We start from the raw sequence: 25,814 nt of genomic DNA, 5'->3' as shown, positions 1-25,814 counted from the left end.
TAATTTAGAAAATAAAGAGAGATTAAATTTTTCATAATCTCTCTGTTGCTTACGTCTATATAGTTTCTAAGGCTTTAACACACTGTTTCCATATCCATATACAACAAAAACCAACACAATCATATCAAGCAAATGAGAGCACAATCATAAAAGCTTATTATATTACTCCCCAATCCCAATGCCAGCAGTGTGACTTAAATATAAAGAATGTAATTACAACCCAGCAAAGCACAATGAGACATTAAGGCGGGGTGGTATCGCTCTGCTTATAGTATTTGTTGTAAAGCATCGTATTTTGTATTCTCTATCACCATGTGATATGAAGTGTGACTTTTAGAACCCAATTTGGTGGTGTAGTAGTTATTGTTGTTGTTGTTGTATGCTTATTAACGAAAGCAAAGCAAATAGGCCGACCGGGTTTTTCGTACACATTGCAACTTGCACAAACAACACTACAAAACCTGGGTTTTCTTTGGTTGTTTTTTATTGTCAATTAAAAGCTATTCGGTGGGATTTTGTTTCGTATGCGTTAACTTACACTTATACACATGTCACATGCTTAATCAGAAAACCCCATGACAAACAGTCAAGCCAGCCATAAAAACAACAACGACGCAGCGTGCAACAGAGTAGCGAATCTTTCCATACCGCGCGCACCTCTTTTTGAATATACTCATGACATGGATGTTGGTTGATGTGTTTAGTTAGTGCGGTCGTCGGGTAAGAGAATCATTTCATTGGTTGTCGTTCTTGGCGATGAATCATTTGTTTGTTTTATATTTTTTTTCTTTATTTTATTTTAACTTTTTCCAATGTCATTTGGAGTTGATTATGTGTCACGTGTATGCGTGTCTTGTTTTTTTTTTTTCATCTATAGATTTATTTATTTTTTTTTTTTGTTTTACATACATATGTGGAGGTGATTTTCAATATTTATTAAACGAAAACAAGTCAAATAAGGGAATTCTGTAAACAAGGTCAAACCACATGCTTAAATGAAGTTTTGTTTGTGTTTAAAAGAAGAAATCCACATATTGACAAAAAAAAATGACAGCAGCAAAGTTACAATTCAACTTTTAGACTCAGTTTACTTCAAGAGTTGCATTGCAAAAAATGAACACGTTTAAATTAAATCTTTATCAATGACGTTTAAATGTCAAAATTTTCGTACTTTATGGCTGACGCGCTGTTGGAACTTTATATTTGCTGTCATACATAATAGCATTCACATTGAGAAAGTAAATGGGAGGCTCTCCGTTGGACCGATAATTTCCGAGTTCAAAGCCTTTTCCATCAAAACTCTTATTTTAGCAAACTGTCAAATTTTCTGTAGCTATCGTTCTTTCAAATTAAAGAAAATTTAACATTTCTGTCATAACTATTCAATTCATATTATGGAATATGTTCGCCTTAACACCCATCAATATTTTTTTTGGAAAGAAACAGACTTACTGGACAGATCGTAACGATTGTTATATCCTTTAAGCTTGTCCTGTAAGCGCATTAAAGATTTTTGTAAACATTTGATTTTGAAAGTAAAAATTTATTTTTAAATCAGATATTGTGGAATTTCTCGGCCTACATTTGCAAGTTATTGATACAAGTGAAATGTCAAAGTTTTTCTTTTCATAAGTTTGCAGGATTTTGGCTTTCGAGCTTTCTTTATGTCAAATTGGGTAACGTTAACCAGGGACGTCTTCTTGGTCAATGAACAAACCTAAAACCAAGCGGTAGTAAATGGGTGTGTTCAATGAACAATATTTTATTAAAAAGAGTGCAAGTTTCTATAGTCAGCTGTCAAAAAAACAAGGCTAATGATAACGGTTTCATCATTCATTTTTACGAAATATATAAAATACGAACAAGTGATAATTCACGGATTAGACATTGATCATGGGGAATTGTTAAAACACATGAATTGGTGACTTTATAAAATATTGTGGCTGAATTTGGGGACCCGTGATTGTGATTTGTTTTAAGATGAACCCACCATACCATTATTTCAACCTATATTTCCAGTTTTATTTTATTTAACCATATAACATCCTTTACCACCACATATTTAAGCCAAAGCACAATATAGAAAATAGAATAGAAAACAACAAAAAGAAAAAAAAACATTTATTAAACGACTACAAATAAAAACTTACCCGTAATACTGCGACCTTCAGTAGTTCTGCCATTAACTGCGGTCGCAGCTACTGCATTTGTCACCGCTTCAACACCATAGTCAAAATCATTTTGAATTAATTGACTGCTGACATTGTTGTTGTTGTTGCTACTACTACTTAGGTTGATATTATTATGCATAATTTGGCCATTTGACAGTACGTAAGCAGTTGCTGGCGGTGAAGATGATGATGAAGATGAAGACGGTGATGATGACGAAGACGACGAAGGCGAAGATGACGATGACACTTGATGATGGCGTGCATTGTTTCGGCTGACACTGTCATAAAAATGCTGCTGCTGATGCGGTTGAGATCGATGGTAACGTTCACCGTGAGATGGAATTGGTGATAGTTCTAATGACCGACTTTGTTCCTGCAACTCAATATACTGAGCAGCTTTTAAAAGTGTGTCCAACGACATCGTTTGGTATTAACTGAAAAAGAAGAAAAAATATTTCTATAAAACAACTGTGTAGAGTGTTAATGAAATATATGTAATTAAGCATAATAATATTGACTTTACTATTTAATTGACGTTAGAGTTTTCTATGACAGAAGAGATGACATATTCTTAAAATAAATCTTGAACTTTTTTCACATTGGCCTCACTCTTCCGACTGGTTTTGACATTACTGTGTTGATTTCTCACTTGCACTTCATGGTGAGAAATAGATAGCCAAAAGAGGTAGGAGTACTTAAACTAATTTGAAATCTATGAACTAAAAGAAATGTCAAAATTAGTCAAATTGAGTCCAGTGTGAACACAGTCTTATGCATGTATTTTTTAGTGAAATGGGTTAAGAACAGGTTGAAGCGCCATTTTGACGTTTGAGATTCAGTACTTTAAGTATTTAAACCATGCCATGTTCAATGCCCAAAACCAATATGACATTTACTCTTCAAATGCAAGTATCAATTATTATAACAGGAAAACTTTTTCTTAAATTAAAGTTTCGAGATATTGAGAAGTACCTAACTCAAAAAAAATGATAACCACAAAACCCATATTATCAATAACTGGATAACTGGAACAAAATAGCAATAACTGAACCAAATTCGAAACACACACAAAAAAGAAAGCAAACATCTCACGTAGTTGCCCCCATGTCATGTTGTGTATAGACGTCAAATTAAGTTGAAGCACTTAAGTCCAACGTGATCATCATGGTCAATTGAACAGAAGAGTAGACCAAACAAAAAATAATAAAAATCCAATGCGTCAAGCATGCCACCAGTTTTTTTTTTTTTTTTTGTATTTGATGCGTTGAATTTATTTTAGATACATCACCATGTGTGTGCGCATACATTAGGGGGATGGAAAAATTATTTTTCAAATACATATACCTACTTACACGACAACAGGAAAAAAAAAATACAGAAAACAAATAAAACGTTTAAGGGTAATGTAATAAAGAAGTTGGAAAAGATTGTTCAATTACATGGAGCTTATCCCTTAGTCCTGTCATCAAGATGCACACCCCAAAAAAAAAAGCTTCTCCCTCTTTAGAGATAAATTCAATCGAGGGGATGAAATCTTCATCAGTTTAGTTATTAAGAAAAGTAGGGATAAACAAAAATACCAAACTGACATTTTACAACAAAAATTCTATCTGTCAAGTGTGTGTAGAAAAAAAAAAAGTTGAGAAAATTAAAAATTTTGTTTGAGTTTGAGAGTTCGTTTGCCACATTTACCATTTTACTAGGTTTAAACAGAGTTTACACCAATTCATGAATACCTGTATGTATTGATTTCGTTGAAACTCCGTTCCATTGAAAATCGCCTGTAAAAAACTCATGAGTAGTTTATAATTTCCAAGGAACACCGCTTAAGTAGACATAGTTCGAAGTACGTCAAAGTAGCTAAATCGAACGCACCTAATAGGCTTGTTCACATATGTATTTGTGATTTCACTTTACTCAAATTTACTTTATTCAAATTTACACAAATTTTTAAATTTCTACACTAGCCTTCAAGGTTTATTGACTCATGTCTCAAGTTGACTATATGGGTTCATGATAAAATTCTATCAATTCTAAACGTATTTCTTCTTAGTTAGAAGCACGGAAAAATAACAAGCTTGGCTAAGCTATATAAGAACAATAAGTATTCTGCTCTTTTAATTTAATATTTGTATTCTTCTTTGCTTAAGAACCATTCAGAAGTATCATCTGTAATTTTTTTGCATGCTTTTCTTAAAACTTCTTCTGGCAATGTGACATATTGTGTGATCGTTTTCTATTCTCAATCTTCTAATTTAAATTTGTCGGATCAACGCATTTGAATAAAAAAAAATTCGGAACACTACAACTCAATTGGCATTTCAAACAAAAAAACGGAAAACGCCTAAAGTAGGACATTAATCCTGTGTTAATTAAAGTAGGTAATAATTTAAACGGTCACAGAACATTTCACACACTTTCGATGTTTTTTTTTTTTGTTCCGTTCCGTAAAGAAAAATGTTGAAATAACACTTGACAAACATAAAAAAAGAACCTTATATATTTTAATAGAATATCTACTGCAATTGGTTTTAACCACCAGACAGTAGTCGAAAGTAAAATATAAAATAAAATTGTCTTGCTATGTCATGCTTGACATTTTTTCCTCATTTTCATCAATTTTCATTTCCACTGCGCATCTAGGCAACATAAATTATATTTTCTTTTATATTTGGTTAATTTTATCTGTATACTCAAGAATTTCTTATTTTCTAATATGAAAAGTAATGGCTGAAAAACACAATAGAATCAAACATACCTCCAATCAGCTTATGACATTACTGATGTTTGGAGAAAAAAAAAACTCATGAAACTAACTCTTTAGAAGGAGTAAATGAGATAGATATACACAAGTTATTGACACCTGACCAAAACATAGTGCACGATGGTCGAACAAAGATAATACATCACCTTTTAGTGTTACCAACTGTGCTAATTTTAATTTTAATATACATAATTTTTTTCATTAAAAAAGTAGATACATAAAATGTAAAATTTTGACATTTATGATTAATTAGATGGCTGCTTTTAAATTATATGCTATTATAATGACAACGAATAAAGAAAAGACTTAAAAAAAAAATGTAAATGTAAATCAACCAAGAGAAACGAATAAAATTTAATTGGTATATCTAATTACATCCAGTAAAATAAAGCCACATTATTAAAAAAAATTTCCTCTTCCTTTTTCTCCTTTTTTTTCTTCCTTTGTGTCAAATTTATCATAGTCTGATAAATTTTACTTGTTCACTTCATCCACACTTCACTCCTCCAAGCTCTAATCAAGCTAAGAAATTAGCATTTTCATGGAGGAAGGGAAGGGATTTGATTTTTTCTTGATTTTTTTGTTTTTGCGTTTTTTTCTTCTTCTGATTTTGTATGTTCGTTCTATTTAATCATCTAATGTCACATGGGAATGAAATAATATCTTCTAAATACGCAGCTAAATAACGAAAAAATTGTATATATATATTTATGTACCTCTCTGGTATATCTACTCGAAAATCTAAATGAAAATGTTAAAAGGCACGTACAACTCTCTGTGAAAAGTAAATTCACCTTACAACACACAACACGACGACACGACAACGACGTTGATGGGGTGGTGGAAAAATGAATAAGTAAAATAGAGAGGTGGTTTAAGGGTGAGAAGAGCTATATGACGGTGAGAGAAAAAAAAGTTCATACATAAAAAATGCAATGCAGTGCGGTAAGAGGGTAACGGTTTTTATTTATTTTTTTTTTTTTTTCAATTTTCTTTTGTCAAATGAAAAAAACCTGCTCTGGGGGATGCAATGAACACACCACCACCTACGTCGTAGTCATCAACATCATCATTTTCATCATTTTCATCGTCGTTGAGAATTGTAGGTGCAATGTGTTCATTCATAAAAAAATGAAAGAAAATTCTATAGAAAACTTACTGTTTTCCCACACCACCACTTGAGACTTGAGTGGAAACTTTTTTAATAAAACAAAATTTTGCAGTACTTGAAACATAGAAAAGAGGACAAACTTGTATTCTTTTTACTTTTTTTTTTTTGTAGTTGCTTGTTTGTTCTTTCCTTTCTGTTAATTTACGGACACAATTTCACTTTTTATACGCAACAATGTCTGCGAAACTTTTTCCGTTTTTTTTTTTGTTGTTCTTATTTCCGTCAACTTCCGACGAAAAAAAAAAAACAAACACTATACACAACCACTTTGAATGGAATAATGAACCACCGAACCGACGAAAATCGTTCACAATTGCAAAAATTTAGCAGCTTAATTAACGGTAATAATGCTTTTCATTATTTTATGTATTTTTGAGAGAACATTTTTAAAGAAACAAGTGTTTTTCTTTCAATTTTATTGGCTGGTGCCAGTCATATAAAACATGAAACATCTGTATGAAAAAAAATGTGAATATGAACGAGCCACGGTCACATTGTGAACTGACTAGCATGCTCTGCAAAGCAAATGCCTTCACCCTGTCTCGGATGGTGGTACCGTGTTGTACCTATTTGTTTTGTTGTTTTATTTTTTCGTTTTTTTCTTGCTGTTTTAAACTGCTGCGCCTTGTTGTGTCATGTGCCAAATACCACCACCGCTGATGATCGAACGCGTCGTCGTGTCTTTTCAAGCGTTTTTTTTTCTATCCGGGTCTTCTATCTTTTTCAATCAACGAGAACAAGAACAAACGAACTACGAGCTACGAGCAAAACAGCAAAACCAAACACACTAACTATTTACGAGGAAGAACGACTGAATAACGTCGGTCGTCAGGAGAACATTAAAAGACCCAGAGCAGAGCTCTCCTAGTTGTCAGGTCTTGTAGTATATTGAAGCCAACACTGCAGGCTTTTACTGCTTCGCGTCCTTCTTTTGTCCGTGACGACGATGGATGACGAGAGAACGGAAAACCGAAACGAATGCCGTGGGAGTTTGCGCTTCGATGTAAATAAAATCTTTCTATACACTCACTCAGTCATTGAATGTAGTATGACTATTACCCCGTTTGTATGACCGATTTAAAGATCGAATTGAAACTGAATCGAAATTTCGATCCAGGTATATGGAAGTACCAGATCGAGGAATCGAATTGAAATAGAATCGAAAATACAATTTCTCTTTTTAATATATTTGCAATAAAAAAGAAAAATCTAACCAAAAACAAAGTGCAAGTAAAACTAGATATCATTAGACATACATACAGTGAATTTGCAAATAAAAAGACAGTCACACACAATTTCCATCATAAATTATATCTCGAGTATTCAATTCGTTAGGTATATATGCATATTTTCGATTCGATTCAGCTCCCCGAGTCGGATCGGATCGACAAATCCGGATTCAATTCGATTCAGGTATATATAGACCTAAATCCTGATTCAATTCGGATTCAAATCGCCATACAAACGGGGTATATGACGATGTCTTCTTATAGAGCTCTAATACAAGCCACTGAAACCCAGAGAGGGTGGCAATATGGAACATGGAAGTATAGAGCAGTAGCAAAAGCAGAAGCATGCTTGCGCTCATCCAGATGTGTATGAATGATTATACAATGTTATGTTTATGTTTCAATTCCGGTTTTTTTTTTTTGTTTGGTATTTTCTTTTTTCATTACATTGTGTATCCGAGTTCAGCTCGAGGGGGCGGATGGATGGAACACCAACCATGCTGCCACCTTACCAGCCGGCTCGCTTAGTTTTTTTTTTTTTTTTTTGTAAATCCCCTCATCCTTGGTATTTATATTTGAGCAGGAGAGCTCTGGTGTAGAAAAAAAATGTGTTGAGAACATTGGAATAGAAATAGAAATGATAATGAAAGAGAGAATGAAACCATCTATCGAGAGCGCAAGAACTTCATTTTCGTGTGTACTTTTTTTGTTGTTGTTTTTGTTGTTGTTCTGGTTGTGTGTTTATGGACGCGTAGGTGGCAAAGTTGAATTGCGTCCCAGAAATAGAAGTTGCAATGTATTTTTTTGTTCGTCTATAGAAAATTCAGGACCACGTTTGCAAAAGATACGAGTATATTGAAAAAAAAAAAATCCTTTGTTGGGCGCCATTTTTTCTCTACTACAAATGCTTCGTTAAAATTTTACGTACAAAAAACTTGATAATGGTGAAATCAACCGTGAATGAAAGTTACTAATTATGTTTTTTTTTTCTTTTTCATTTTCAAAAATATTCAACGTCTTTTTGAATATTGGTTTGAAGAAAAGGGGTTAGTGTGCAATGGTTTGAAAAATTGGGTAACTTTATACATCCGGTTGATGACAATGTAGCTTGTGTACAACCAAATGTGATTGATTTTGATCAATCACTTTTAGGTTTTTTTTTATGTACATATGTAGGTATGGAAGGGACTTTAAGGAAGACAAAATGGAATGCATGTATGGGTTTTTTAAAATTCATAGAAAAAAACAGGGGTTTTTCTTACTTTGTTTCCGAGAAAAGATTACAGGCATTATGTTCTGAATACCTCATTAGGAAGATATCTGAGTGTGGTTTAACGATTTGAACTTATGTATAGGATAATATTGTGGTAAACGTTGACACGAGTATCTATCAATTAAAAACGATATAATCTGTGAAAAGAATGTATAAATTTATCCATCACGATTCTTTTCACACTCTTGTTAATGACAAGACCTAAAAATTAAAAAAAAAAAACCGTTCCCCCTAAGGAGCTTCTATAAAGCTTCTATAAAAACATGATTAACAACTTCTGACATTAAACATCCCTGGTGATAAAATTGTAAGTGCGAAATGTCAGTTTCCCATTTTGAAAACGATGTATTTTCAAATATAGCGAATATTTTTGAGTCTGTAAAATTCAAAAGTGATAGATAGCATTATTTTAATGAAACTGAAAGAAATTGATAATTGCAAGATAGTGCACTCTTATAAAACCAATTTTCTTCCAAATTTATTAACTAATAAGTTGTCTTTCCATAGTTGTTTCAAAAGATGTAACCCAGTGTCAGATTCATCATTGACATTTGAGAGTGTGATAATATGGAATCCAGAGTTGTCATTGATAGAATTCTATAAAACGTCAATAAAACTGGATCCAAGGCTATCCAACTTTTCAAAAGAAAGGAGTTGTATTTAAAAAAAAAAATAAAACAAAGAAATCCTCTATTTTTAAGGGTGTCTTCACACCAAACAAATGTCAATTCAAAACAATTTAAATAAAATTATCCATAATGCTCTTTAACTAATTATTGACTCAAAAAATTTTACACAGAAATTTTAATTGTGTAATACCATTCGTCTTGGTTCTTGTTATTTAAAAGCGAAAATAAATTCCTTTTCTATTCCCCTTCTTCTGTGGAAAGAACCACAATTAAGCTTTTAACAGAAACGGTCAAAATTAATGAGAAGTAGAAAGTTATGTACATAGTTGAATTGAGTTTTAAATGCCACCCTCCTAGTATGCATTTATTTCTATATAATTAAGTGACATTCCTTGTTGTATAGTTGGGAGGAATTATAGTGAGTCTCCTTGAAGAAGAATTAATGGTTGACTTTTAATGTCAACTTTTCTGTCAAATTATGACATTTTTCAATTTGAGAGAAATTTTCTTCGTTTAAGTACAAAATAGCTGACAAAATGTTTAAACAGCTGGCTGTCAGAGATTTTCTCTTAAAATGGTTTGGGTGTTTCTAAATGACGGGCTTGAAAACAAGAACGGTTATCTTGCAATTTGTACCTAACAACTGGAAAAGATTAAATGTTTACTCAAGTTATAAATTATTGATAAATTGTTTACCATAGCGATGCCTAAAATAAACATAGTTTTTTGTAGGAAACGGGACCCAAGAACGATGCTAATCATTTTACAGGTTTAATGCAACATCAGCTATTTTCGTATGGATTAATATAAAGCGGCCTGCTTGTTGCAAATTAACTTTGAACATTTGCAATAATTTTTATTGTACCTTGCAAGTGAACTGTTATGCAGTTCTTCACCAACTAGGTAATTTGTTATCATTCAAGAAACAACATACCCTGCAAGTGGCATCCCGTCTTTGTCACATCAAACAACACAAATAAAAAATTAAACAAAAAATAAATAAATACTAACCAAAACCTGCACGTGTGACCCCAGGGTTAGTTCAGAAAACTTTCGGTTGTTATCATGCCGCTACATGAGTAAATTCTGGCAACCAAGCAGTCTATACTATCTATCTAGCACTCTATTTGACGTGACGTAAGAAAAACGTCATTTGTACGAATTGCAATTTGGTTGCCAAAACTTGCATTTGTGGGCGTTTGGTTAATGCTTAGAGATAATACAAAACCGAATCGAAACGTCAAGTCTGAAATAGGAAACTATAGTTTTTATCGTGCGGCTACAGGAGCAAGTTCTGGCAACTCAGCAGCCTATACGCACTAGATGTCTAGGTACTAGAAGTGACGCATGAATTGCACATACAAATGTGCTACCAAAGACGGTGATCACATTGGCTTCACTCCGCCCACTCATTTTGACGTTTCTGTGTTGCTTTTGAGAAAGAGATAGCCAAAAGAGGCAGAAAATTATATTCAATTGAAATCTTTGAACACACTTAGCTGTCAAAATGAGTCGGCGGAGTGAGGCTAATGTGAACAACGTCAAACTCAATTTCGATAGGAACGTCAAATCTGACGTCTATAAGCTGAATTTTAAATGGTGGTGTTCAGGCGGAAAAAATACATTTCATGATTTTCTAATTGGACAACGACTCTAGATAACCAAAGTTAAGAGTCCGAAAGCGTTTAATGTTTTTGAATACACAGTGACCTGCTAAGCCCAGATAGTAATATCTTGTCTTGCTTTTAATTTGACGCTTATAAGCCATTTGATTCCTGTAGAATCAAATAGCGTTAAAAAACTCATGTTTGCACCGGGTCTTGATGTTTTTGCAATTCAAAGCTATCAAAAATAGAAAGGAAATAAATATTCCCGTTCAGGTTGAAAATGAAATTACGATTAGAATTTTAGAGTTATTATTGATTGGTAACATTCAGTAGATATCTTACTTGAAGTAACAATTCTCCGATTGTAGCATTTTTTAATTTAAAGTAACCTTAAAACTTCTGCAAGTATATACTCAATTAGAAGCATGTTCTAAGTAAAACTTAGCCACTTAATATTAGAAATTCCAGGAACCCAGATTCCGTAATGAAGACGACGAAAGATACAAAAAAAAAAAAAATTATTATTATTTGCCTTGGGTTTGGTCGAAATCCTTCATTCTATTTTTTCTTTTGTTCTGGTTCTGCTTCAGCAACAAAGGTTTTGAATATCTGCTGGTTGGTCGGTTGTTCGGTTCGTTCGTTGGTCGTTTGCTATTTTTAACCTTTTTCAAATGGATTTCTACCACACAACCACACACAGAAAACACAAAGACAAACACATCATGAACCTAATAATTTCCTTGCTACTATAAAATAGAAAAGTTGAACATTGAAGAAGCCCCCATTCAGTAAATTTTTAACTTTTCAGGTAAAACAGAGAACCACAGAGAGACAGAGAGGGAGAGAAGGTTCCATGGAAAAAAACTAGCACCAAACATGACAAAAAACGACGACGTCACCATGTGTTTGTTTGCACAAAGAAAAAGAAATGGAACAGAGAGCAAAACCAAAATACACAAACATCAAAAGGGAATTGGCAAAAATACGACACAAAGAAATTCCACGCGCAGAATCCTCCCCAAAACATGAGCTAAAAAAAAAAAACTATAATAAAACCAAAACATAATCAATTCACTTTGCTCCAAAACGAAATCCAAACAAAGGGAGAGTCGACCTTTAACCATGTCATCCCAGCCACTCCGTAAGAAAACAAAAACATACCAACAACAACAAAAAAGGCTTTGTATAAATTTGAACTCACGAGAGCACTTTTTCCTCCCGACGATGAACATGTTGAACAAACCCACGGGCTTTTCAACAACAACACACAAATCCTCTCTTCGCGGACGCGTTTTATTCTTAGGTTTCTTTCGTTCAAGCAGCGCTACGAGCACGCGAGTTAGGCGGCAACGACAAGAAGCACACATATAAGACTTGTAGATCTCAAGGATTTGCCAATACACCTTAATATTTTAGTGGACATTTTTTTTTTTTTTTTTTTTTGCTTTTTTGATAAGATGTGTTGAAAAATATGGGTTGTCTATTTTGGTGCGCTATTTTGTGTTGGTGTGGGTGGTGATGGGTTTTTTTTTGTGTGCTTTATAGGATAAACGGAGAATTATACATAATGCAATTGTCGGTAATGGATATACTTTCCACGTTTTCTTTCGTCCTTTTTCGCATTGTTCGTTGCTCCTTTTTGCTCCTATAACGCTTTTTGCAAGTATTTATCACATCACACGATGTTTTTATTTTATTTTGGGGGAAATTTCTTTCTTTATCTCCATTTAATGTTTAACATCCGGTTCCGGATAAGTAGAAGAAAAAGAAGAAGGTGCTAAGCAAAAAAAGATGAAAGTAGACAAACAGGGTGAAATGTGCTCGCTCTCTGTGTTGAAAGCTATGGCGGAAGTAGATAGTTGATAAGGCGGGTGGCATGGTAGCAAAGTACAGAGCAATAAGAAGCATATAGCAATGAAGATGCAAACCAAAGGAAATTTTTGCCGGGCAGCTTGACAGCAGCAGCATAACACACAATGTGGTTGGTTGTGGGTGTGGGTATATCTCTGTCGTCGTGGGTCGTTTTGGAGAAGAAGAAGGAAAAGTCATGTGTCTCTGTGCCTGCTGCATGACCTGGTATAAAAGGAGAGATTTTCATCAGCATAAGCAGGAGCAGCATCATATACATACACTCCGACTCTATGTTTGGATCACGTTATACCTACTCGCTCTCTTGGATATCTGTCTTTTGTTTGAATAGTATTTGGTTATGTCCCGGGAATTATGGTAAGCAGTGTAGCAAATTGGGTATGGTGTTGTACCTACTACTTCAATTTAATGAATCCAGGGTTTTTTTTTTCTTTTGTATGCATATGACAGCAGGGTAGGAAAGTAGGTAGGTAAGGTATTGTTTTTGATATGTGTTTTTGTGTAACCGGCGACGGTATTAAAGAAAATTTCATACATATACAGCTGTGTTCAAAATAATAGTAGTGCCTGCATCAAATAACATTTTTTATAATTACGGTGCTTCTACGGTTAAAAATTTAGTTTCTTTGATGTCAAAGTTTGTAACGGTCAATTACTAATAAATGTATCATAGTTTTAAAATGAAAAAGAAGGTTCCAAATAATTTTTCATTGACTTTTGGTTGTTCTTTCTAATTTGACCTGTTCAAAATAATAGTAGTTAAAGTTATTTTTGAAGAAATATAAAAGCGGTTTATAACATAGAATATTTATTTTTGGTTTAAAAGTAAGTACTCATATAATAGGAACAATTTTTCAACAAAAAACGATTTGTTTCGGTTTTAATCTATTTAAAGTTCGAAGTGCAAAACACTGCAGTTCGGATAGCGGAAACTTTTACGAAAGCTGCTTGAAGAAGGGAAAACCTACTTGGAAATTCAAGGTTTTATGAGGATGCTCCCCTGCAATGGTAGCCAATGCAATAAACTCAACGAAAAACCCCAAACGCGCGGTAGAAAAAGAAAAAAGACCGTCGTAGATGACAGGCGTACTGTCCAGATGAGCAAAGCTGAGCCTTCAGCATCGTCGTTTCGAATCCAGAAGGCTTTAAGCCTGGATTGCAGTGCAGTGAACATTCGGAGGCGACTGTTAGAGACTAATTTGTACGCTTGAAGTCCACGAAAAGTTCTGTGAAACATGTTAAAAAGCGTATCCAGTTTGTAAAAGATTACATAAACTGGCCAGCGAAGTAATAGCGTAACATATTGTTTACTGATGCGAGCAAATTTGTCCTCTTTGGTGGTACTGGATCTCCAGAATACGTCCGACGTCCACCCAATACGGAATATGTTCCAAAGTATACGACGGAAAAAGTTAAACATGGAGGGTCGAAAATTTTAGTATTTTAACATATTTCTTTGTTAACAGCGGTACTTTATGTGAACTTCAAGCGTACAAATTAGTCTCTAACAGTCGCCTCCGAATGTTCACTGCACTGCAATCCAGGCTTAAAGCCTTCTGGATTTGAAACGACGATGCAGAAGGCTCAACTTTGCTCATCTGGACAATACGCCTGTCATCTACGACGGTCTTTTTTCTTTTTCTACCGCACGTTTCGGGTTTTTCGTTGAGTTTATTGCATTGGCTACCATTGTAGGGGAGCATCCTTATATAACCTTGAATTTCCAAGTAGGTTTTCCCTTCTTCAAGCAGCTTTCGTAAAAGTTTCCGTTATCCGAACTGCAGTGTTTTGCTCTTCGAACTTTAAATAGATTAAAACCGAAACAAATCGTTTTTTTTTTTTTAAATTGTTCATATTATATGAGTACTTACTTTTAAACCAAAAATAAATATTCTTTATTATAAACCGCTTTTAAATTCTTCAAAAATAACTTTAACTACTATTATTTTGAACAGGTCAAATTAGAAAGAACAACCAAAAGTCAATGAAAAATTATTTGGAACCTTCTTTTTCATTTTGAAACTATGATACATTTATCAGTAATTGACCGTTACAAACTTTGACATCAAAGAAACTAAATTTTTAACCGTAGAAGCACCGTAATTATAAAAAATGTTTTTTTGATGCAGCCACTACTATTATTTTGAACACAACTGTAAGTATGTTTATACATATAGAGAAGCTTCCTTTTATTTTTGTTTGTATTATAATAAAAGGACAAGATGGATAATGTATGAAACAAAAAAAAAATAGGTACGAGGTGAGCTAGTTGGTATGGTACCTTAGGTACTGGGAAAATTTTGTGCAGCAAGTTGACTTCTGCGCTTGTTGTCGAAAGTATAAACTGCACAACTACTATGTATATTTTATGTATGAAGCCATAAAATAAAAATTTTAAGGATTCTCAAATAAAAAAGAGTGCATTTTCGAGGCAGTCATTAATCTTCTTTTTTTTTTGCGAAAAACCTTCGTTTGAAAAGGAGCCTTTTAATAGAATTTCTTCTTGGTTATAAACTGTTAAAAATGGACCACTTTAATGAGTTGTATGTATTCGTTTCTTTTGATAGAATAACTTATAGGATAGGTATTTTTTAAATAAATTTTTTGGGTGTAAAACATAAATTTTAGCTGACAATTTTCTCTTTTTTTCTTCTAAATTCCTAGCAAAAATTTTTAAGTATGAAATTCGTTGAGAGTACTAGAATTTGTTTTATCCTAGATGTCGGAGATCACATGTGACAGAGATATGTTATAAAAAAAAATACTAAAATGCCTTCTCAAAAAAAATCTTTTTCCAAGATTGCCGAAGAATGAGTTCCGCGACGGGCTGTCCACACTGAAAATAATAAATTTCGTAAAATTACGAAAATCGTTTCATACACTACATTTTCGTTGGCCCAACGAAACTTTCGTTCACAGAGAAAAATAGACCACATAAAATAGAACAAAAACAATAAGATTTCTCTATGGTTTTCATCCAAGAAGGAAACCTTATTAAAACAATCGGGTTTTCCTTATTGTTTTAAAATCTGCAAAAAAATAGAAAAACGATGACCAGGCTGGGAATCGAACTGGAGACTTCAAATCATTAGTCGCCCACCTTACCACCTGAACCAACCTGCCATGAAAATATTGATCGCGATTTTTGTTCTAGTGCTAAGTTGCAAAAAAAATCAACTTTTCAGTCAAATTTTAATAAGATTTTCTCTATAAAAATAATAAGAAATCTCCTTAAAAAAACCTTATTAATCGTTGATTTTAATAAGATTTCCTTATGAAATGTATGGACGGTAAAACAATATGGCAATCTGTTAGATTTTAGCGGGTCATATTTTTCTCTATGTGTTGGCTCAACGAAAATATGTAATTTTTCATAATATGAAAACCTTCATCAATTAATGAAAACGTTTCATACACTTTTTCTCCCTTTTTAGTGCCAAAAAATCCAATTCAATGAAAAGATTCATCAATTAACGAAAAATTTCATACTCATTTTAAAGAATAAAAATAAGAATTTTTTCCTTACTTTATTAAAGTTTTAATTAAGTAACGAAAAAATTCATTAACCTATGAAATTCAACATTAACTAACGAAAATCTTCATAAGCTTATGAAAATTCTTCATATACTAATGAAATATTACTTTGGCTTATGAAAAAATACATCAGTTAACGAAAAAAATCGTTGCCTTACAAAAAAAAAACGTAGACTTGGGTGCATTTCTGTTTTAATGATTAAAAATTGAATCTTGCTTTATATAGTTCACATTAGGTTTTTGTTTAAAAATCTATGTAAGCTGAGCTGAATATAAAAAATATTTGCGTATTGACAAGGTGTCTCACGATAAGTCGGACTCATCAGTTGACTTAAGTGAGCTCCACCGGGTCGAAACGCCAATTTTTGGTTTGGACTATTGAATCAATGATTTAACAGGTCCAATTAAATATTTATAAAAATAAAAATGAATGAAAAAATTCGTAGGTTAACGAAAAAATTCGTAATTCTACGAAAAGAATGTAAAAATAATCTACTAAAAAAATAATTAATACAACGAAAAGTTTCGTTAGCTAACGAATATTTTTTCGTAATTTAATTAAAATATTCATAAAATTTACGAAAAACTTCGTTAGTTTACGAAAGTTTTAATTAAATTTTACGTTAATTGATGAAAAAATTTCGTAAAGTGATGTAAAAATTCATTAATTCTCGATCAAAATTTTTTATGAAAAATTTCATTAAAATACGAAAGTTTTCGTTAATTGATGAAGTTCTTCATTAACGTATGAAAGCCATTTCGTTGAGCCAATTAAATTTTTCACCGGCTGAAAATTAATTAAATTGTCGTTGGCTCAACGAATTTTTTCGTTGTATTTACGTAAGGATTTGGTTCAGTGCAATATAAAAAAAAAAGACAGATCACTAGGAAAGCCATTTTTCATTTTTGAAATTTGTTTTTTTTTTTAACGAGAACTAAGTTCGGATCCTAAAATCACGGTGTACCTACATAATGCTGAAAGTTTGTCAATGTTACTGCAAGTAGACATGAGCTAGTTTATGTAAGGTTACATGGGCTAATGTCAAAATGGAATGTGCGAGTGATCGAAAACACACAATCCCATAACGCTGGCTATAATGCGAACTTGCGTCGTTCGTTCAACATTCGTTAAGCCGTCAATTCTGAACTATTTTGCTAAAGTGACAACCGGTACAGAGTTTGACGTTTGAGAGACATACATATGTTGTTGCTTTTCTTAGAATCCATTGTAGACTACTCATTGCTCAAGAGTAAATGATCAATTATGAGTAGATGGGAAACGCATTCATTTCTTTGAATGTGCATTCTTTTAAAATCGTTGGTAAAGTACTCATGAGTAGCCTGCAAATTAAAAAAAAAAGATTAAAGTGTCCTACTTTTTATTGAAAGCAGTGCTGTCATTAATTTGTTGTTGTTGATAAAAAAAATTAAAACAAAAATTGTGACTATCCAACAGACACTGGCAGCCATTTCAACCTAACCTTACCTACAAAACTCATGTTTAATATCCTTATCGATTTATCTAAAACTAAATTTGAATTGAATCTGTTTGCATTGTATATAAGATAATACCAATTTCCAGTCTATATAGCAAAAGAGCACAAAGTCATAATGTCATTTAAAAACAATTATGTACATTATATCCAATCTTACTTCAGTCACAAAATCAACCAACCAACTAAACCAAACAACATATATATCTACATTATGGTTTCATTAAAAATTCATCAACTTGTCTGCCTGTCAGTTTCAGGATATAATAACTAGAATTTTGTAGAGATAAGCCTACACTAATGCCATTACTTTAATGTCATTTAATATTTTTTGTTACTCGTGTCCTTCAATTTTATTTAATTTGAACAAAAACGATGAATAAAATAGCTACTTTTGTATTTACACACACAATATAAATTTAAACTCCGCTTTAGTTCTGGCCAAAAAAAATTGACGTATAAATTCTTTTACATTTGTAATTTATATCACTGATGCAAATGTACAGGCTCAATTCTCGTTTAATGAAAAAGACATTATTGCTATAAAACTCCTGGTGTACTTGCCAAACAAATACAAAATTCAAGGTAGGTATATTGTTGTTGTCTTTCATAAAGTCCCATGTATTGGATTTATTGATTACATCTCTTTCCCGTTTTGACATAATCAATTTTAAAAATGAGTAGAAAACATTGAAATAAAAAATTGACGTATAAGCATAAACGTCAAAAATGCCAGCCAAATGTAGCTTCCCTTCCTCTCAAATTGACAAATTACTAAGAACGCACTTATGTGTGTTTATATCTTTTCAAATCAGTTGTCAATTTGTTCACATCTAAGGCGGTGTTCACATTGCCCTCACTCATTTGACATTTCTGGGATTCCAAAGATTTAAAATGAGTTTAAAATTTCCTGCCTCTTTTGGCTATCTCTTCCTCGTCTCTTCCATGTCAAAATGAGTCTGCGGAGTGAGGTCAATATGAACACCGTCAAAGACAGAATAATTATAGATAGTTTCCGAACCAACTTTGTAGCATTAAGGATGTCCCATACCGACGACCGACACGACAATATGAATTACGTCAAAGACAGATAATTATAGTTTCCAAACCAGCTCTGTATATAGTATTAAGGCTGTCCCACAACCGACGACCAAAAACGCCGACAACTGCGTTTTTGTATAAAAAAATATTGAACACCGGAACGCTGACGTTCAGGTGTGGAATTTTTTTCGAACAAAAACGCTGGCGGGGCGTTTTTTGTCGTCGGTCGTTATTGGTGTGGGACAGCTTTTACTTCCATGAACCAATAACGTAAACACCACTTCCGAAATTATTAAGTTCGATATGTTACGCGCAAATTTGCAAGTGTAAAAGGGCGAACAAAACGGTTGAATGCTTTGTGTTTAGTGTTCATACATGCAAATTTGGTTTCAGGCAATATTTTGCAGCAACTTTATTGCACATGTGTGTGGCTTGTTTTAGAATGCATTCATTAAAAATGGCTTATTGTATGATAAACGTTCAATGTTCTTAGATTTGCTCATCAAAGTACTTTTATTGATTTTATATGTATTCATCCCGTGGTGTTTTATTGATAATTTTTGCATTAAAAACAAAAATGAATATTCTCCAACAAAATGCTTTTTTATTATCTACTGTAAATTATGTTTATTTTATATACATAGGTATTCTCATTTTTTTTTTTTTTATACAAAGGCATACTACTTGTAGTATGATGAACCCGTTTTGATTAAATATGTACGACGCAATTGTGCACTTAAAAATCATTGTTTTCGCCATCATTATTTGTCATTCATTTTTCGCGGTGCGGTGGCGGCAGCAGCACCAGCCCGCGTAGCAACATGTTGATACCAGGGATGAGTTTGTTGGAACGATAGTGTCTGTATACGTAAACGTTATATAGGTATGAATGGAAAGGAAGTAATCCACGGTGTTGTATTGTACCGCACGTAATACACCTACCCCCACCCAACAAAACCCAATTCAAGCTTCGTGTCGGTGTGCGCTTCGCGCAGAATTCGCACCAGCGAAATAGGAAATGCAATCGGAAAAAGGTGAACATAAAAAGAACGCGACCTAGTCGGTCGTGTGATGCTGGTGCAGTGGTGGTGTAGCTGAAACCAAAACAACGAACGAGGACGACGAGCGCCGGGTGTTGTTGTTGCTGCTGCTGCGTTTATTATATATGTAAATGAAAATGTGCAACCAAGGCTTTTTTGTTGTTGTTGTGTTGAACCATGTCCTCAGGTTTTTTTTTTGTGGGTGGTTGGATTCGGTGTGTTTTAAGTTTAAGAGTATACTCGTATAAAACTACAAAGTCGATGAAGGTTTTATAATCCCTTTTTGTTACGTGCTTTAATGCATGTTTTATTTGACCGTATTCGCTCTCTCTTTCTTGTTTTTGCACATAAGAACACATACAACTGAACAAAACATCCCGAGATAGGATAGCTATGTTTCACGCTGTTTTATATCTCTACACAAAAAGAGTAGATTTTGACATAGGTTTCTGTAGAGAGATACTGACGCGTATATGGTACGTAAACGTAACGTATCTACATTTTGTGTTGATTCTTTGTTCTAGTTCAGTTGCGATGCGAAAAAAAAGAAGGTCATCAGCGTCAAAAAAAAAAATAGCAAGCAAACAAGAGAAAAAAAGTAGAATTCATCGTATTTATCGATACAAATTCTGGGATTATCTGGCGGATAGCAGACATATGACACAACCGACACGTTACGGTCTGCGTGAGGTATCGTAACATTGTTTAAGCTATGCATGCACATTTGTTATGTTTGTTTGATGTGTTGCTTTGAAATTGTGTGTGAATTGTGGCATGTTGACAGTTGACGTAACGTTGTCACACCAGACTGAAGTTTAGCGTATTCTTTTTTAAACGTCAATGATATATACACATTCACAATCCATGTTAGTTTGCGTCATTTCTTTAAATATAAAGTATGCATATGTGAACTAATCATACAAAACAATTAAGTGGATTCGAAGTCTTGGATAAAAGATCATTTATGAATATAAGAAATAGCTTTGGAGACAGAAAAATCAGAAACCATCCAACACAACTTGAAGTGAACTATTAGAAAGATAGTTACTTACTTAACAAAGAAGGCATCTATTGATACTAAAAGCACGCATTCTCGATAGAAGAGCCGGATTCCAAACAATATAATTTCGTTGTCAAGGATAGCTTGAATTTTTAAATGTCTGAAGCGAGTCGCTATTCAATTTTGTTCAACCTCATCGGTGCGAAGAGTTTGACGATTATTGTTTTTTTCATGTCCTGCCTCTTTTGGCTATCTCTTTCTCACCATGAAGTGCAATTGAGACTGCAACACAGAACTGTCAATATGAATCGCCGAAATAAGGCCAATGGAATGACCGTCATTAGGTCTGTTTGGGTACTGCCTAAAACAGAAATATTTCTGCTGTTGTCAAAAATAATGTACGAAACTAGGTACACCATTTTAGAGTACCCAAACAGAAGTTGGGCTAAAAATGTTGAAAAAAGTTGAAATATTTCTGTTTTAGGCAGTACCAAAACAGACCTATTGTGTTAACCTCTTTAAGTTTATTAATAAAAGTCAAATCATAAACGTCAACAAAAATTTTTCCGTTCAGTGATCCAGCAAATGTGGGTATGTTTGATTTGAAAATCGTTTGCGTTTGGTGATTTTAAAAGGTCGGGTCTTAACAATAGAATTGGTTAAAATGTCAAATGCTAACTAGTTTGAGTCATATTATTTCATACTATGAGTATACTCAAAGCTCACCAGATATTATAATTTTGCATAAAAAGGAGTTATTTTTGGAACAAAATCATATTTTGTTTGTTTTTCTTTTCTTTCGTTCCGAGTTGGGTTATGTTAGAAGGGTTTATGCAGAATGTTTTATGTATTATTATCACTGTCTTTACAAATACATACACCCCACATATTTAAAAACAAAATTGAACCCACATACTTTGCCCTTACACAAACTAAATACAATCCCAAATTAAAACAAAAACTTTCAAATTGTTACCTACATTTTTTGCTTCTATCTAAACTAAAAAGAAATACTGAGAACAGTATTAAAAACAATAAGTTCATGCATATTCATCATTCCTTGCCCTCATTATACCTTTTTAGGCTATTGTTCTCTTTTTTTTTTAAAGATTTGTTCTAAAAAGCCAGTCTACTGAACACATCCCTTAATGATGTTTTTTTTTTTTTTAATCAATTTTTACATATAAGTCATTCAATCTCTGCCATTATGTGATATACGGACGTTTGTATTGGTTTTTTATGTACATTTGTATGTACTGTAAGTATATATGTATAATAAAAAAAATTCTTTCAATTTTAATTTAAGTATATACATAATCGCACATAAAATAACTCATATAAAGTCATTATTTGTCGTCTTATCGGACAGCAGCATAAAATGTACACTGTACGATGTACATTAAGTGGAAGTGCAATTGAAATTGATTGTGTGGATACGACCAACGACGTTTATCAACTGACAGGCTTTGACTTTTTCACCAGTGTACGAGTACACTGTGCAATTTTGAGTGCGCCATTTTTTTATTCATCCAACATTTTGTATTGTGAGTTTGTGACACAGAAAAATCAACGTTGAAAGTGGGTTTCGTGTCCCTGGAAATGCAGATAGTCCTGCCAGAGGAATAAAATAAAATGATGATTTAAAATGTACACACAATTGGAGTATCTTTTTTTTTTTGCTTAACGACATCCCTTTTGATGATTATAAAAAAAATGAAAAAAATATACAAAAGAAAAGAACGTGTAACAAAGTTTGTCGTCGGACTTGTCTTCTTTTAGGTACCTATTCCATTTCTCTGATTTGTTATTTACACAACAAAGTTTTCAAGCATCAAGGAAATGAAAAAAAAAAATATAACAACATTGTCAAATTCTTAGAACTCTTAAACAAGGAAGAATCGAGAGAGAAAAAAATATATACTTTTTCATTCTCATTAGAAAAAATGATGTAGAAAATGTCAAATGGGGCCGTTGACAAAGTGGCACACATTAGTGGTGTAGCTACGAGTATTATATCAGTACCCGCACCATTGTGACAAACGAGGTACTGTCAGTTTGTAATCCACAACAGGGGAATTTATTTTCTGTTCATTTCGAGACATTCCCAATCATCGTCACCTCGTTCTGATAATCCGATTTAGAGCCAAAACACAAAGGCAAACACATCAGCACAAGAAGACACAGAGAACTACTTTATTTTTCCGTTTGGGGGCTGCTAACGGAGGGTTTTGTAACGCGCCCCCTGTCGCCACCAACAAAACACAGTCTTATTCACAAAAAAAAAAAAGAATTAAGGGGTTGCTGTAAATGTATCGTCACATCTAGGTATACACCTAATGTGATGTTGTGTTGTATAGTCCACACAGTAAAGAGTGCTATATGCAAATGTCATGCGGGTGTAATTTCGTTTCCATCGATTTTTCTTCCTTTTCAAGTATAGTAGGTACTAGGTACTATAATTCCACACGATTTTTATTTTTTTTGCAATAGTCGGAACATGGCCCAGGGAATCGAGAAGAGAAATTGAGGAGAGAAAGGCGTTCTATCAGGAGAGAGTTCGTTAACGGAAACAGTATGGCATTTACAAGGAAATCAATTTTCGAATGGGATTTTGATGATGATGCGGTGAAAATTGAGATAAGAGCCCACCACTTGGATGTGTGTGGGGTGTCAGGGGTGTGTAATATGAAGGTTTCTGGGTTCCCTCTCTTCTAAAGGGGAAGAGATTCTTGGTAGATAATTGATTGTAATGTAAATGAAAGATTTATAAAACTGTTGGCAAATTATCGTATATTCTGAATTGGGTGACGCAACTTCATATATTTCATTGGGATTAGAACTTAATTTGGTGGATTAGTTATAGTGTGTTGAGAGATTGCTCTTTTGTTTTGATTTCATGCGCGGCTGTTTTTGGTTTTGGTTTTGACAATTGGGAATGCTCATTAGCTGTTTCTTGTATTCTGCTACACAAACAAAGCACATTGTGGTAAAAAGCACCAAATCATTGCATGAAATAAAAAAGTAGCGATTATCATAATGAAAGTCTTTATACTCATTTATAAACAGTTTTTGGTTATTGTTCGGAGTTTAAGTATCCTTAATTCAAATACGCCATAAAAACTAAAAATACAGGGTTGTCTGATTCAACAACATGAACATGAACACTCCTAATTTGTTTTCTAAAAACTGTTCGATATATTTTTTAGAACTGTTCGTTTCAAAAATTATTCGTTATCGGTGATTTACTGAATCGGATATTTACCGAAATTTTGTGAAATAGGTACATCAGCTTAATTGGAAAGAAAATAGCGATTATTCTTTAGGTAGGCCAAGAATGCCAACAGAAACGAATATCTTGAAGTATTAGCCAAAAGCTAGAAACAAATTTTAATGACAATTTTCGATGATAAGTAATTCTCAATATGGCGCTGTTGGAAATTTTAACTGTCATCTCTTTGTGAAAATTGTAGAAGACTATTTCATCTTTTTGAACAACCGGACATTTGCCAAGTCATAACGGTTCTTAAGTTCACTGCTTTATTCTAGTGCTTCTAATAAACTTCCGTATCCCAACGGCTTGGAGACTTTCTTAATTCTGCACTGCCCCTGAAAAAAAATCTAAGAAGTGAAGGCTGGATTTGAACCCAGGACCTCTAAGATGACAGTCCATCGAAATAACTTTTATAAGTACTACATGCAATAAAGCATGCTTTTCATTAGAAACGAGCTCCTCAGATTTCACTCCCGTTTGTTCCTCAAAAAAAACCAACTTTTCCTTCAATCGCCTTCACCCTCTGATGAAAAGAAGAACAGGATTAAGTCAACCAACGAAACTCTTGCTCTACAAGCAGCTTCTGTGACCAGTCATTGCCTATAGCTTTCCGGTATAGTACGCCATCTCCAAAACAGCCATGAAGGAACTACAAATGTTCGAGAGAAAATTACTGAGGATATGCACCGGACTTATCTTCGCCCGACAGCGGCAGAAATACTATAGCAACAAGCGACTCTACGAGGAAGCAAAAAAACCCCAATCAGCTGATGAGAAGAATGACAGCCCAACAACGACATCCCGAACCTAGGTACCTTTGCGCTTTGGATATACTGGATGAGCACATAATTTCAATGGACAACGAAGAAGCACGACACCCACTCGGCATACTACCGCGGCTAAACGCCAACCAAACCAACCAAACCAACCCAACAACTGGACATCCGGGTCTGAACACCCCGAGGACAACCTAGACAGCAGACTTTTTAAATTAAGTTTATCCATGTATTATATTTGTTTATATTTTATAACTTTGTCATTGTGCCAAAAAAATTTTGTATCTATCAATGTATCTTAGAAATAAGTTATGTATTTTAAGTCAATTGTAAATAGCAAGTTCAATAAACCAAAATCGAATTGAAATTGAATTGCTTTTCATTAGATACTATCAAAAATATAGCTGCTTAATTTGTTCTTCTGAGCAGAAACAATTGTTTTTAAAATTTAGGGTCTTAAATTTGATTTACATAAAACTAATTTGACACTTCCGAGATGGACTCAAACAAACCTATTTCAAACAATGGGCGTGTTAGATTGCATGTATCAAGCGGTCAAAGAAAAACATTAGTCGTGTTCTTTTCATTTTCTTCAAATTTCGTAAATATTTCTGAAATGTGTCTTTAAGACGACAACACAACGAAGGCAAAGTTATTAAAAACAGTTATGTAACTCTTGTTTCAAATTAAAACAACGTTCATGTACAAGTACACTTAAAGATGATTAAAAATTATAAATAAACAAAATAAACATTTTCTTATAACAATTTCCCTCCTCATTAAGTATCTATTCTTATCCTTTTTAAAAATAAATTGGAATTCATTTTTGTTTTTAAATAAACAAATAAACAAAACACTGCATCACTTTTTTTCAACTACCAAGACATAAGTTTACAAACAATGAAATTTTAAAAAAAGAAGACAAAAAAAAAAAAAAACAACAAAT

At 33.3% G+C, this 25,814-nt stretch overlaps 1 protein-coding gene across 6 annotated transcripts in view; it reads right to left on the bottom strand.

Moving 5' to 3' along the window:
* Positions 1 to 25,814, bottom strand: part of LOC129911921 (uncharacterized) — a 79,432-nt gene that overhangs the window by 23,098 nt on the left and 30,520 nt on the right. For 5 of the 6 annotated variants that reach the window (XM_055989933.1, XM_055989941.1, XM_055989935.1 and 2 more), the window contains one exon: positions 2,151 to 2,605. In XM_055989933.1, the coding sequence (XP_055845908.1) occupies positions 2,151 to 2,592 (442 nt within the window). In that variant the 5' untranslated portion in view covers positions 2,593 to 2,605. Of the gene's footprint in view, positions 1 to 2,150; positions 2,606 to 6,094; positions 7,126 to 25,814 lie in introns of those variants that run through there. The other variant, XM_055989936.1, reaches the window with a different exon arrangement.

This window comes from Episyrphus balteatus, chromosome 2 (genome assembly GCF_945859705.1).
Source record: "Episyrphus balteatus chromosome 2, idEpiBalt1.1, whole genome shotgun sequence".
Taxonomy (NCBI): Eukaryota; Metazoa; Arthropoda; class Insecta; order Diptera; family Syrphidae; genus Episyrphus; species Episyrphus balteatus.
Note: the sequence above shows the minus strand (reverse complement) of the source record. Positions and strands in the feature narration are given on the sequence as shown.